The 13,013-nt window shown below is 39.3% G+C and overlaps 1 protein-coding gene across 1 annotated transcript in view; it reads left to right on the top strand.

The window, feature by feature from the left end:
* Nucleotides 1-13,013, top strand: part of rb1 (retinoblastoma 1) — a 307,448-nt gene that overhangs the window by 105,557 nt on the left and 188,878 nt on the right. The window contains exons 13-16 of the mRNA XM_073045946.1: nt 540-656; nt 753-809; nt 5,533-5,564; nt 5,654-5,736. Of these exons, the coding sequence (XP_072902047.1) occupies nt 540-656; nt 753-809; nt 5,533-5,564; nt 5,654-5,736 (289 nt within the window). The remainder of the gene's footprint in view (nt 1-539; nt 657-752; nt 810-5,532; nt 5,565-5,653; nt 5,737-13,013) is intronic.

Here is a 13,013-nt window from a genome sequence, read left to right as displayed (position 1 = left end):
CTCCACCCCCCCCCCCCCCATTTATGATGAAGGGTGTTTGACTTGAAACATTAACTGGGTTTCACTTCTCATAGTTGTTGCCTGTCCTGCTGAGTGCTGCCAGCATTTTCTATTTGAATTCTATGTATCTGGACTGGCTGGATTATGTCATGTTTTGGTTGCAGTGTTGAAGTGAAAATTACCACACAATTGGCAAATTTTGCTGCTGTGCCATTGTAAAATATTTTGGAACAAATCTGGATATGCAGTTGTATATATTAATGTTTTAAAAATCAAACATCTGGAAAATAGATAGTTTTTAGCCAGTTTGTATTTATAACTCCCAAGTTATAACTTGTAGCATTCACATGCCAAACAATAAAGCAAGACCACTGCTTCACAAGCGATGGTGCTGAGAAGCAGAGGGATTTTCTAAAGTTCCATTCCTTACTATCGGTCTGATATCTTAAACATGTAAAATCTGATGTTTTTAAGACAATGCATAAGTTTGTGTTTTGTATTATAGGAATATTAGCCTCAGATTTTTATACTTTTTTCAGAATTGTACAATAAATCCCACCATCAACATTACTAAAAGAGTGGAGAATTTCGGTCAGAGGTTTCAGGAGAATTTTGCTCGGACTGTGGGAGAAGGATGGGCAGAGATTGGATCACAGGTATTAATTCAATTTTTGATTTTGCTGTTCCATGGTTTATATGCAGTTGTATTTCAAATTAATTAACTTCATCAACTTGTGCATTGTTTCCTTCAGAGATATAAACTTGGCGTACGTTTATACTACAGGGTTATGGAATCCATGTTGAAATCGGTAAGTTTTTTATTGCAGCATAGACAGGAATATTTAACAATGGACCTTGAAAAAATATGTTTTAATATTTGAAATGTGAAAAAAAATTCAGGTATACTATATGTATGAACTTTGGCAACTCTGTTTTATTTCATTTTAACTGCCTCGTTTGGGAAACGTTTGAAAGAAATCGGGTTGCATAATTTCAGTCTGACTTATGGTGTGATGCCGCATGATTAACCGGTTAAGAAGTTAATGAAGTTAAGCATAACGTGAATCAAAGGCTGGATGTCTGACATTTGAATCTATTATAATGTGCCTTCATTATTAAGGAACTGGCTGTTGAAGAGGCAACATTAAACTGATTAAATATAGGTAGAATGCCCACATGTTTCACAAATATAGCTTGGGTAGCTAGATGTAAACAGATAATTTATACACAGGTTTCTTTAACATAGTGAATATGTGATTAGGCTAATAATCTGAACTATCAATCTAGAGACAATGATCAAATTCAACAATTGCTCCATAATGTAAAAAAATGGACTTGAAACCCAGCATTAATAAAGCTAACCTTGGAGTACACATTTGATATTGAAACATACAACTCTTACCACCTGATTCATTTAATTTTGTCAAAATTTCATTCATTTCTTGTAACCTTTGAAATGATCTGGCAAGTGATTCAATGGTGATAAAATCAGATGGAATGCTTTCTGTGGCACATCTAGAAATTTGCTGGAATCCTCAAACAAAGTATAGCTGCTGGTATGCCGCCTTCATCATTGCATCAATATGTCGGGCCTGGGAGAGATCCTCTGAGAGATTGACACACAGGAACTTGAAACTGCTCACCCTTTCCACAGCTGACCCCTCAATGAGGACTGATGCGTTTTCTCCTGACTTCCACTTCCTGAAGTCTCCAATCAAGTCTTTGGTTTTGCATTATGTGGTGTGGTAATGCCACTGAAGTTAAAAGTAACAAATTCAGAACAAATCTTGCAGCTCAAAACTGGATATCCTTGGCACATTGTGGCCTATCAGAGTTGTATTCTCCACTAACTTGTGATTGATAGATATTTCATTCTAATTTTATTAATAGACTAGGATCCAGTTCTTAAAGCATTAAAATGTAGCAGGAGCTGACAAGTAAAACTAGTGAAAACACAATATAAAGCAGCGTGAACATTGCTACAGTGTGATTTTAAATAGACCCAACTACTCTTATTTCTACTGGATCAGATCAAAGCTCTGAAGTCATTCTATGTGGACAGTTAAGACAAAATAAATTGGCGAAGAAACTTCAAGCATTTTCGTTCTTGGTGATTGGAATTTGCATAAAAGCTGCAGCCATACGTTGCCAGTGGTAGACTGAGTCAAGAAATAGGGAAGGACGGGTTTTGCAAGCAGACTGATTTTTGCAATATATTTTTGAGCTTGTTGAATATTGCTGGGGTTTTACATGTTCAGGTAAATGATCTAGTTATTCCTTTGGACATCCCTTGAAGTTAATAGAATACTGTAAATTCTGGTGTATAAGCTGAAAATTTGGCCCTAAATTTTGGTCCTAATATTAGGGGGTCAGCTTCTACAGAGGGTGCCAACTTTGGAAAAACGAATACACGGAAGACAGGTCGTATTTATTGGCTGTTTTTGAGTCAAATTCGTTCCACTGTCGACGCATGAATTTTTTGAATGATTTGTTTAAACTCACATCTAGTGGCTGGAGCACGGACATCAAACCACCGGGGATGACTGCAATGTCCGTATTTTCAGCTTTCAATGCTGCTTTTGTCTCACTTGACAAGTGCACTTTGAACATGTCCTAGACAAGTAGTGACTTTTCCTTCCTGAAACCTTTCGGATATCGACGCCACACCTCTTTAACCCACTTCAAGCAACCTGCTTCGTCCATCCAGCAGCGTTCTTGAATGTAAACAACAACACCCCGCAGGAATTTTCTGAGCAATCTTTGTTTTTTGTCTCAACACAAGATCACGTCTATTCATAAATCAGGTGCACCAACTTCGTGTAGCTTTGAAATTTTTGCTGACCTCACAGTGTTTTTCGGCCCATTTCAACGCTTGAACTCAAATCATTTCTCCAGTAACAATGTATCCAGACGATCGCTGGTGATTCAAGCACTCTAAAACTTTTTCTTCCAGTTCTGGCCACTGGCATGTTTTCCCACAGTTTGCACATTTCGTCTTTGGCATTTCCCTCAGTGTGTCCTCTGCCTTTCTCCACTCTCTCACGTGTTTCTTGTTTACACTAAATTTCTTAGCAGCTGCAGAATTATTTGTTCCTTTAGCAAAATCAACAACCTTCAGCTTGAAGCCAGCATCATATCACATTCGTTTTAATCTTTTGTACATGGTGGTCGCAAACTCAATACTGAGTACATGTACTGATCCCGCCACCCCAGGTTACGTTTTAACGAGATTACGATGGGTGCTAAATGGTTTCACGGGGATTACATTTAAGAGGATTCTTCACCATTGGGAACCCAGTCCAAAACTTCCCTCCTTGATTTATTTATTAAGAATTTGCTTATAACACTTTACAATGTGTAGGCCTGTTTTGTTAGCAGGTACTGTTTCACAAAATTTCCAGGGTCCGGATCCAGCAAAGCTGAGTAACAGCATGTGAGATCTTGTGATCTTTTCTGGTTAAATCAGAAACCTCTACAAAAGGGGTCGGCTTATACAAAGGTAACATGAAAAAGACACTTTTTTAACCTTGAAAATGGGAGTTGGCTTATACACAGGAATTTACGGTAGTTTTGAGAATTGCAAGAGTCATTCCTTGCAGGATACCAAAATTCTGACCTGTGCTTAGCTGTATTGCTTGTGTACTGGTCCAGTTAGCTTTCAGAGGCAATTCCTTGGGAGATTTGTGTTTGATTCAGCACTGATGATGCCGCTAAGTGTATGAGGAGTTATTGGTTTCCGCTTGTTTTCTTCTGTCACCCAAATCTGTACATTTTCATTTGCATTCTATATGCATTTGCAAAGCGGATATAAATGGACACTCTCCAATTGTGAAAAAAGTGCTGCAAGTCTAATCTTTGTGAAAGAGGAAAGAACATTAAGAAGCAGTGAATGTAACATACTCCACTGGGGAACTTCTGAATTGATACGCTGGCGTGGAGATGATTGCAAACAAATTGTAAAGTATGTTTCCACCAATGGGCTGTTTTATACTGTACTTGAGATATATATATCTCATGTGTGTGTGTGTGTATATAGATCTCCGTTAGCCTCAAGAGACCATGGATTTGTGCCTTGGAAAGTTTCTGGGCCCGGGCAGGGTTGTATGGGAGACCGGCAGTTGCCCAAGCTGCAAGTCTCCCCTCTCCACGCCACCGATGTTGTTCAAGGGAAGGGCATTAGGACCCATACAGCTTGGCACCGGTGTCGTCGCAATGTGTGGTTAAGTGCCTTGCTCATGGACACAACACGCTGCCTTAGCTGAGGCTCGAACTAGTGACTTTCAGATCATTAGGCCAACACCACTTGACCATGTGCCAACACACAACTTGATACTATCAGGACCCTTTACTTCATACTTGGTTAAATAGTGCTATGTTGTCAAGGCAGCCAACCTTACTTCTAGAATCTTTGCTCTTTTGCTCTTGTTTGAGATTAGCTGGAGTGGACTTAGTGAAATTAAATCTTAAATGATAGTGAGCAGTTTATTAATATGTGCTATTTGACAGCACTGGGACAACCTCTTCCATCATTTTGCTAATTGAGGGTAAACTGTTGGAGTAATTAGCCATTCTTGAACAGAAAAATACTACCTGACCTGCTGAGTGTTCAGTATTCCATGAGGTTCAGTAAATTTTAAAATATCCTTTCTCGTTCCTTATTCTTCCTTCTAAAATCTGTCAGCACATACTTGACTGTGTTGAATTTCATTTGCTATGTGTTTGCCCACTGCATCAGTCCATCTCTGTCATCTTTATTCTTCTTCCTGATGCTTACTTCTCTTCTGAATTGTGTATCATCAGCAAATTCTTACATCATGCTTTGTTCCCCCACATTCAGGTCAGTAGTGTGTATTTCCTTACTTTTGTTTCTTGGATGTTATTATTCAATGTGGACATATGTTGGCCTGATACAATTTCATAAATATAATAATATTCAAGCAGTGTAGTAGGACCTTCAACATCCATCAGGAGTAAACAAGGCCTCTGTAGTGCATCATATGACAGTGATGTCAGTTATGGTTTAAGTATGGTGAAGTACAGATAAGGCTATCTGTAATGATTGCAAAGGTTCAAAGTACATTTATTATCGAAGTACGTATGCAGTATATGGCCCTCTCCCTGACATTCGTCAGGTATATGGATGAAAGGAGTTTGGAGGGATATGGTCCAGGTCCAGGTCAGTGGGACTAGGCAGAAAAATGGTTCGGCACAGCCAAGAAGGGCCAAAAGGCCTGTTTCTGTGCCGTAATGTTCTATGGTTCTAAATAAATCACACAAACGGCAAAACTGAGTGAAAAATGGAGAATATAAAATATCAAACCACAAAGTCATTGAAACAATCTAGGAATGTTCGGTTTAGTTCAGATTTATCATCTGACACAAGAAAACTTGTAAGGGCTTCCAAAAATTTTGCAACTAATTACACATAATTTGAGTAAACGCACATTCCTTGGAGTAATTGCTTTATTAGTATTTCCGATCAGCTATATCCTCTGCATTATGTAGTTTACTCTTTCTGTTTGATTCTTGCAGGAAGAAAAGCGACTTTCTGTTCAAAATTTTAGGTAAATTTATAGATTTTTTTTCAAAAGTCTTAATGCAGTTTTGTTTTAAATGAACACTTTTAAAGTAATTGCTTCCATTTTCTTTGTAGCAAGTTGTTAAATGATGCTACTTTTCATGGATCCCTTCTTGCCTGTGCTGTAGAAATTGTTATGACCACGTATGGAGCTACCTGTAAGTATATGAATGAGATTTCAATTTTAAATGTTTTGTCGTATAAGCCTTTTAGTTCTGCCTTAATACACTTTCATTTACCTTTCTTGGTTGTTGAACAGCATAACTGATATTCTCAGATATTCTCTAGGCTCTATGGGTCTCTATTTCTTTCTTTTCCTATTTTGTTCCTCAGTCTGGCATTTGCAGCTATCAATCCTATGCCATTGGAATAAATTGGTTCAACTTAAAATGGTCAACTGAAAATCTAACATAGGATTTATTTCCCCATGTGTTATCAATGGGCAAAGCTGCTGCAAAAATAAACAGAATTCTAAAAGAATAGCCTTATTAATCAAATATAATTAATGCTATTGTGCCAAAACTGATATTGATTTCATTAAATCATATCTTGAATGTGGCCCAATTACTAAAGCACTGGGGAAATGAAAGCTCTGGGAAAAGTGCAGAGCAAGATGACACTAATTGCATTTAATCTTTGTGTTGATGGTATACCTGTGTTGATTTTTGACAGAGTGCTCCATGGTATTGACGCAGTGATGATGGAGCATTAATCTGTTTTCAAATTAAGATTCGCATAATCTAGAAGAAAACTGGCAGAGGTATTCTTCCTGTCATTCTGTTGCACTGGTCTTTAAGATATTAGAAATTACAAGTTACTGCTATCTGTAAATATTAACTCGTCCTTGCATTAAGCTTCATGTGATCATCCCAGTTCTATATTTTTCTACGTAGAGACCTGCATAAAATCCAGGTAATGCATCTCTTGCTGGTTTCATAAGCACACATCCAATCTGATAAATTAAGAAATTTCATGAAATTAACTTTTGTAATTACTGTGTTGATATTGTTCAAGTTTCAGAGTAGTATTATTGCATCATTGAGTGAACCAGATGAAACACTATTGACAAAAAAGAAATTCCTGCAAAATGTCAAACTCATTTAAACTTTTTCCTATGACATTGGAATCAAACCTTTTTTTTGTTGACTGTTTTTCTTCAGTTGCATGTTTCAGCTGTTTGCCACTCTATAAAAGAAGTTGTTCAGGATAACCTTTAATCTTTGATATAATATTTTTTGAATCTTTATTTTACTTGCAAACCATCATAACTACTACAAAGTTTCAAAGCCTGCCAGTTAATGAGCATTCTATCCATGTCTATAAACATTTTTATACCATCTGATTGTATGTGTAGTTCCTTGTGGCTCAAGATATACTGTAGGCTGCCGTGTTGATAGAGACCCTCCGTTGGTTGGGGGGTGACCCTTGGATGTAGCATCCTAGTTGTCAAGTCAGTACACAGGCCAGGGCAGTACGATATGGAGAGCAAGCTGTTGTACATGCAGCAAACTCCTCCCGGCTCCGCCCCTCAGGATTTACTCCTGAAGCTTTCCCTATGAGTGGGTATAACCACAAGGGAGCAGAAGTTTGAGATCAGTTTTCCTTCTCTTAGGTAAGCTGCCAACCACGGCTGATGATCTCCATCTGCCTGAAGCAACTGGCTTCAAGTTGCCAGTAGCCTACATTTTCCCCTTCTCCTGTGAATAGATATTGTTCCACTGGGCTTGGTAGCTAAGAAGCTGGAGTTAGTTGTCAGAGGCTATTGAGGTTGTCATAGCCCGGGGTTGGGTGGGGGGAAGGGTTGTAGAGGGACTAAGCTCCCAGTGCTTATTAATTGGCGTGCATGTTGATAGATGGAAATGTTAAAGTGAATATTTTGTGGTTTCCTTGTTATTCCACCTAATACATTTGATATTCAGCAGATAACAGCTGGACATTCCAAATGTCTACTTCCTATGTAACATGAAGCATGTCCACAATACAATAGCAAAAAGAGTGCATAAAGTAAAATGTGGAGTGAAGTAAGCTTTTAAGTTTGAGATGCACAAGGCATTCTAACCAATTGCTTGATCATTGCTTATGAAAAAAACTTAACTTGAAGCTTAATTGTGCCATCCTCTAAATTTAAAAAAAGCTATCCTTGTGTTTGTTTCATGATGTCATAAGACAAGTTGAAAATAAAACAATAAAGCATGATGTAGCATTTGAAATTCAGTCTTATAATTCAAAATAAATTTTATTCCTTTGGTGTTCAGAGGATTTGTTAAATACAGTATTGTGCAGAAGTCTTAGGCACAAGTAAAAAAAATTCTGTAAAGTGAAAATGTATCTCCCATCTGCTGCACTCAGTTTCTGTGGCCAACCATTCGGTGGACCCCATTGAGGGACACGGCGACTACATTTGCAGCAAGTGTTTGTTGCTCGAGGAACTCCAGCTTCATATTGATGAGCTGCAGTCCGAGCTTCAGACACTGCGACACATCAGGGAGGGGGAGAGTTACCTGGACTCTGTGTACCAGGAGATAACCACACCTAATAGATTAACTAATGTAGATTGCAATCAAGCACAGGATGGTGTGGCTATGAGGCAAGTAGGGGAATCCAGGAGGTAGGGCTGGAGGAGATGCAGGCCTTGCTCTTGTCCAACAGATTCAAGGCTTTAACTCCCTGTGAGGGCAGGAGCAGGGACTGTGGGGAGGATGAGCAACCTACCCATAGCACCGTGGAGTGGGGGGCCATTCCAGAGGGGGGAGTCAATAGAAATGTTGTAGTAATAGGGGACAGTATCGTCAGGGGGATAGATAGGGTTCTCTGCAACCGAGAGCGAGAGTCCCGAAGGCTATGTTGCCTGCCTGGTGCCAGGGTTAAGGACATCTCTTCTGGGCTGAAGAGAAACTTGCAGTGGGAGGGGAAGGATCCAGTTGTCTTAGTACATGTCGGTACTAATGACATAGATAGGACAAGGAAGAAGGTTCTGTTACAGGAATATGAGCAGCTAGGGGTCAAATTAAAAAACAGAACCTCAAGGGTAATAATCTCTGGATTATTACCTGAGCCACGAGCAAATTTGGCTAGGTTAAGTAAAATTAGGGAGTTAAACGCGTGGCTCAAAGACTGGTGTGGGAGAAGTGGGTTTTGCTTCTTGGGACACTGGCACCAGTACTGGGACAGGAGAGAACTGTTCCGGAGGGACGGGCTTCACCTGAACCGGGCTGGGGTTAGTGTCCTGGCGAATCATATAACTAGGGCTGCAGAGAAGTCTTTAAACTAACTAGTGGGGGGGAGGATTCTAGAGAGCAAATAATTAAAAAGACAATGGAGAAGGTAATGGATGTAGATAAAAGTGGAGGAATAAAAAGACAGAGTGTGTCAGGAGGGGAAAGAATGTACAGAGATAAGCGTAAAGTTGTACAAAAGGAAAAGGTAGGAAATAAGTGTCAAACATATTTGAAAGTCCTTTATTTGAATGCACGTAGTATTAGGAATAAAATTGATGAGTTGACGGTACAAATAATTACGTATGGTTATGATATTGTGGCAATTACAGAAACATGGCTGCAGGGTGACCAGGACTGGGAATTAAACATACAAGGGTATTCGACAATTAGGAGAGACAGGCAAGAAGGAAAAGAAGGTGGGGTGGCTATGTTAATAAAGCAAGAAATCACTGCAATAAAGCGAAATGATATTGGCTCAAAGGATCAGGATAACGAAACAATTTGGGTAGAAATAAGAAATAGTAAAGGGAAAAAAGCAGTGGTGGGAGTAGTCTATAGGCCTCCAAACAGCTGTAACTCAGTTGGTCGGAGCATAAATCAGGAAATAGTTGGGGCTTGTAATAAGGGAACAGCTATTATTATGGGGGATTTTAACTTTCATATTGACTGGACTAATCAAGTCGGACACGGCAGCCTTGAAGAAGAGTTTATTGAGTGTATTCGGGATGGGTTCCTTGAACAATACATTACTGAGCCGACAAGGGGGCAAGCAGTCTTAGATCTGGTCCTGTGTAATGAGACAGGACTAGTAAAAAATGTCCTAGTAAAGGATCCTCTTGGAATGAGTGACCATAACATGGTCGAATTCCATATTCAATTAGAGGATGAGAGGGTTGGATCTCAAACAAGCGTACTGAGCTTAAATAAAGGAGACTATGATGGTATGAGAGCGGAATTGCTTAAGATGGATTGGGAAAATAGATTAAAGGGTAGATCGGTACTTGATCAGTGGTGTATATTTAAGGAGTTATTTTACAACTATCAAGAAAAATATATTCCACTGAAGAAAAAAGGGTGTAAAAGAAAAAATAGTTATCCGTGGCTAAGTAAAGAAATAAAGCAAAGTATACGACTAAAAAGAAAGTTATATAAGGTAGCTAAATCTAGTGGGAAGATTGAAGATCGAGAAGCTTTTAAAGATCAGCAGCAAATAACAAAAAGATTGATTAAGAAGGGGAAGATAGATTATGAAAGTAAATTGGCGAAAAACATAAAAGCAGATAGTAAGAGTTTTTATAGTTACATAAAAAGAAAAAGGGTGGCTAAAGTAAATGTTGGTCCCCTAGAAGATGAGACCGGGAAATTAATGGGAGGGGACATGGAGATGGCAGAAAAGCTGAACAAATATTTTGTATCAGTTTTTACAGTAGAGGACACTCAAAATATCCCAACACTGGATAAACAGGGGGCTCTAGGGGGAGAGAAGCTAACTACGATTCAAATCACCAAGGAAATGGTACTTGATAAATTAATGGGACTGAAGGTGGATAAATCCCCTGGACCAGATGGCTTGTATCCTAGGGTCTTAAGGGAAGTGGCGGTCGGGATTGTGGATGCATTAGTGATAATTTTTCAAAACTCGCTGGACTCGGCAATGGTTCCGGCAGATTGGAAAAATGCTAATGTAACTCCTTTATTTAAAAAGGGCAATAGACAGAAGGCTGGGAATTATAGGCCAGTTAGCCTAACATCTGTGGTTGGCAAAATGTTGGAATTGATAATTAAGGAAACAGTAACAGGGCATTTGGATAAACATAACTTAATAGGACAAAGTCAGCATGGCTTTACAAAAGGGAAGTCATGTTTGACAAATTTGTTGGAGTTCTTTGAGGACATAACATATAGGGTAGATAAAGGGGAACCAGTGGATGTGGTGTATTTGGACTTCCAAAAGGCATTTGACAAGGTGCCACACCAAAGATTATTACTTAAAGTAAAAAATCATGGGATTGGGGATAATATTCTGGCATGGGTGGAGGATTGGCTTTCTAACAGAAAACAGAGAGTTGGGATAAATGGTTTATTCTCAGACTGGCAGTTGGTGACTAGTGGTGTTCCGCAGGGGTCGGTGTTGGGACCCCAACTCTTTACAATCTATATTAATGATTTGGAGAAAGGGACTAAGTGCAACGTATCGAATTTGCTGATGACACAAAGATGGGAGGAAGTGTAATGAGTGTGGAGGACATTGAAACCCTGCAGGGGGACATAGATAGGCTGAGTGAGTGGGCAGACATTTGGCAGATGAAATATAATACTGACAAGTGTGAGGTCTTGCACTTTGGCAGGAAAAATAATAGAGCAAGTTATTATCTAAATGGAGAGAAACTGGAAAGTGCTTCTGTGCAAAGGGATCTGGGGGTCCTGGTGCAGGAAACACAAAAAGTTAGTATGCAAGTGCAGCAGGTGGTCAAGAAGGCCAATGGAATGCTGGCTTTTATTGCTAGGGGGATGGAGTATAAGAACAGGGAGGTCTTACTGCATTTGTACCGGGTATTGGTGATACCACACCTGGAGTACTGCGTGCAGTTCTGGTGTCCATATTTAAGAAAGGACATACTGCCTCTCGAGGCAGTGCAGAGAAGGTTCACTAGGTTAATTCCGGGGATGGGTGGGTTGATGTATGATGAGAGGTTGAGTAGATTGGGACTCTACTCATTGGAGTTCCGAAGAATGAGAGGCGATCTTATTGAAACATATAAGATTGTGAAGGGGCTTGATCGGGTGGATGCGGGGAGAATGTTCCCAATGATGGGTGAAACTAGGACTGGGGGCATAATCTTAAAATAAGGGGATGCCGTTCCAGGACTGAGATGCGGAGAAATTTCTTCACTCAGAGGGTAGTGGGGCTGTGGAATTTACTGCCCCAGAGAGCTGTGGAAGCTACTACACTCAATAAATTCAAAACAGAGATAGACATTTTCCTGGATAAAAATGGCATTAGGGGATACGGTGAGCGAGCAGGTAAGTGGACATGAGGCTAGGTTTAGATCAGCCATGTGATCTCCTGGACCAGTTTTTGATAGCCTGGATGGGTCGGAGAGGAATTTTCCAGATTTTTTCTCCTCAATTGGCAACTCGTTTTTTTTTCCCTGGGTGATCACATGGGTTTGGGCGGGATGAATAATAAAATAAAATGGGCGGCATGGTGCCCTGTTGGTTGGCACTGTTGCCTTGTGGGATTCAGTGAAAACTAGAGTTAAGATTGGATCAGCCATGATCTTGTTGAATGGCGGAGCAGGCTTGAGGGGCCGATTGGCCTACTCCTGCTCCTATCTCTTATGTTTTTATGTTCTTATGATCACTGCGTGTTAGGTCCTCATCCTTTCCAGTTTCTTTGTGTTTCATTGGAAGAGCTTGGACAATCTCTTGTCTACTGCAAAATGTTTTATTGAGAGAGTGCTTGCTGAAGCAAGATGACCGCCTTAAATCTTGTTGCTGAGCTCACTCTTGCCATGGTGTAAGAATTGATGATTTGAAGGTTAAACTGTCACATTTGCTACACCCTCACTTTTTAGTATGGTTGTCCTTTGCCCAGTTTGATTCCTTCTACACCCATTTCTGTTTCAGTTAATGATTTTAGTTTATTGAACTCATTCTGTTATTGATCATTACCATCCGTTTGTTAACTTTGTTTCATCATGCACTGGGCTATATATCTACAAAGAAATCATGTTTTTATTGAAAAGTGATCAATTACTTAATATATTACTTTTTTAATGAAATACAAAAAAATCTCTACAACATTTAATATTTTTGAAACATGAATGCTTGGAAATCTAAAATTTGCTCTTTGTTACTGACACATTTATGCAGAGACAAAAATAAACGTTTGAAACAAAATCTATATTAAAAAAATCTAGGGTGCCTGTATTTCTAATATATCACAACATTTTTGGAAATAATTTGGTATGGAAGTGATCCTAATAATAAGAGTGTATTTGATGCCTTTATGTAGGAAGCGTAGAAGAACATCTAAAGTGTTAAACTTTTATTGAAAGTAGGCAGATGGGAACCACAACGGAGCAACAGGCAGTAGGGCTGAGGGCGAGAAAAATGGTATGACAAGACTGAAAGAAAATTACAGCAAGGAACAGGCTAATAAACGTTATTAGATTGATAGGGTGAAACGTGTTTATTTCAATACTATGAGTATT

Source organism: Hemitrygon akajei, chromosome 5 (genome assembly GCF_048418815.1).
Source record: "Hemitrygon akajei chromosome 5, sHemAka1.3, whole genome shotgun sequence".
NCBI lineage: Eukaryota > Metazoa > Chordata > Chondrichthyes > Myliobatiformes > Dasyatidae > Hemitrygon > Hemitrygon akajei.
The sequence above is the reverse complement of the archived record's forward strand: the minus strand, read 5'-3'. Positions and strand labels throughout refer to the sequence as shown.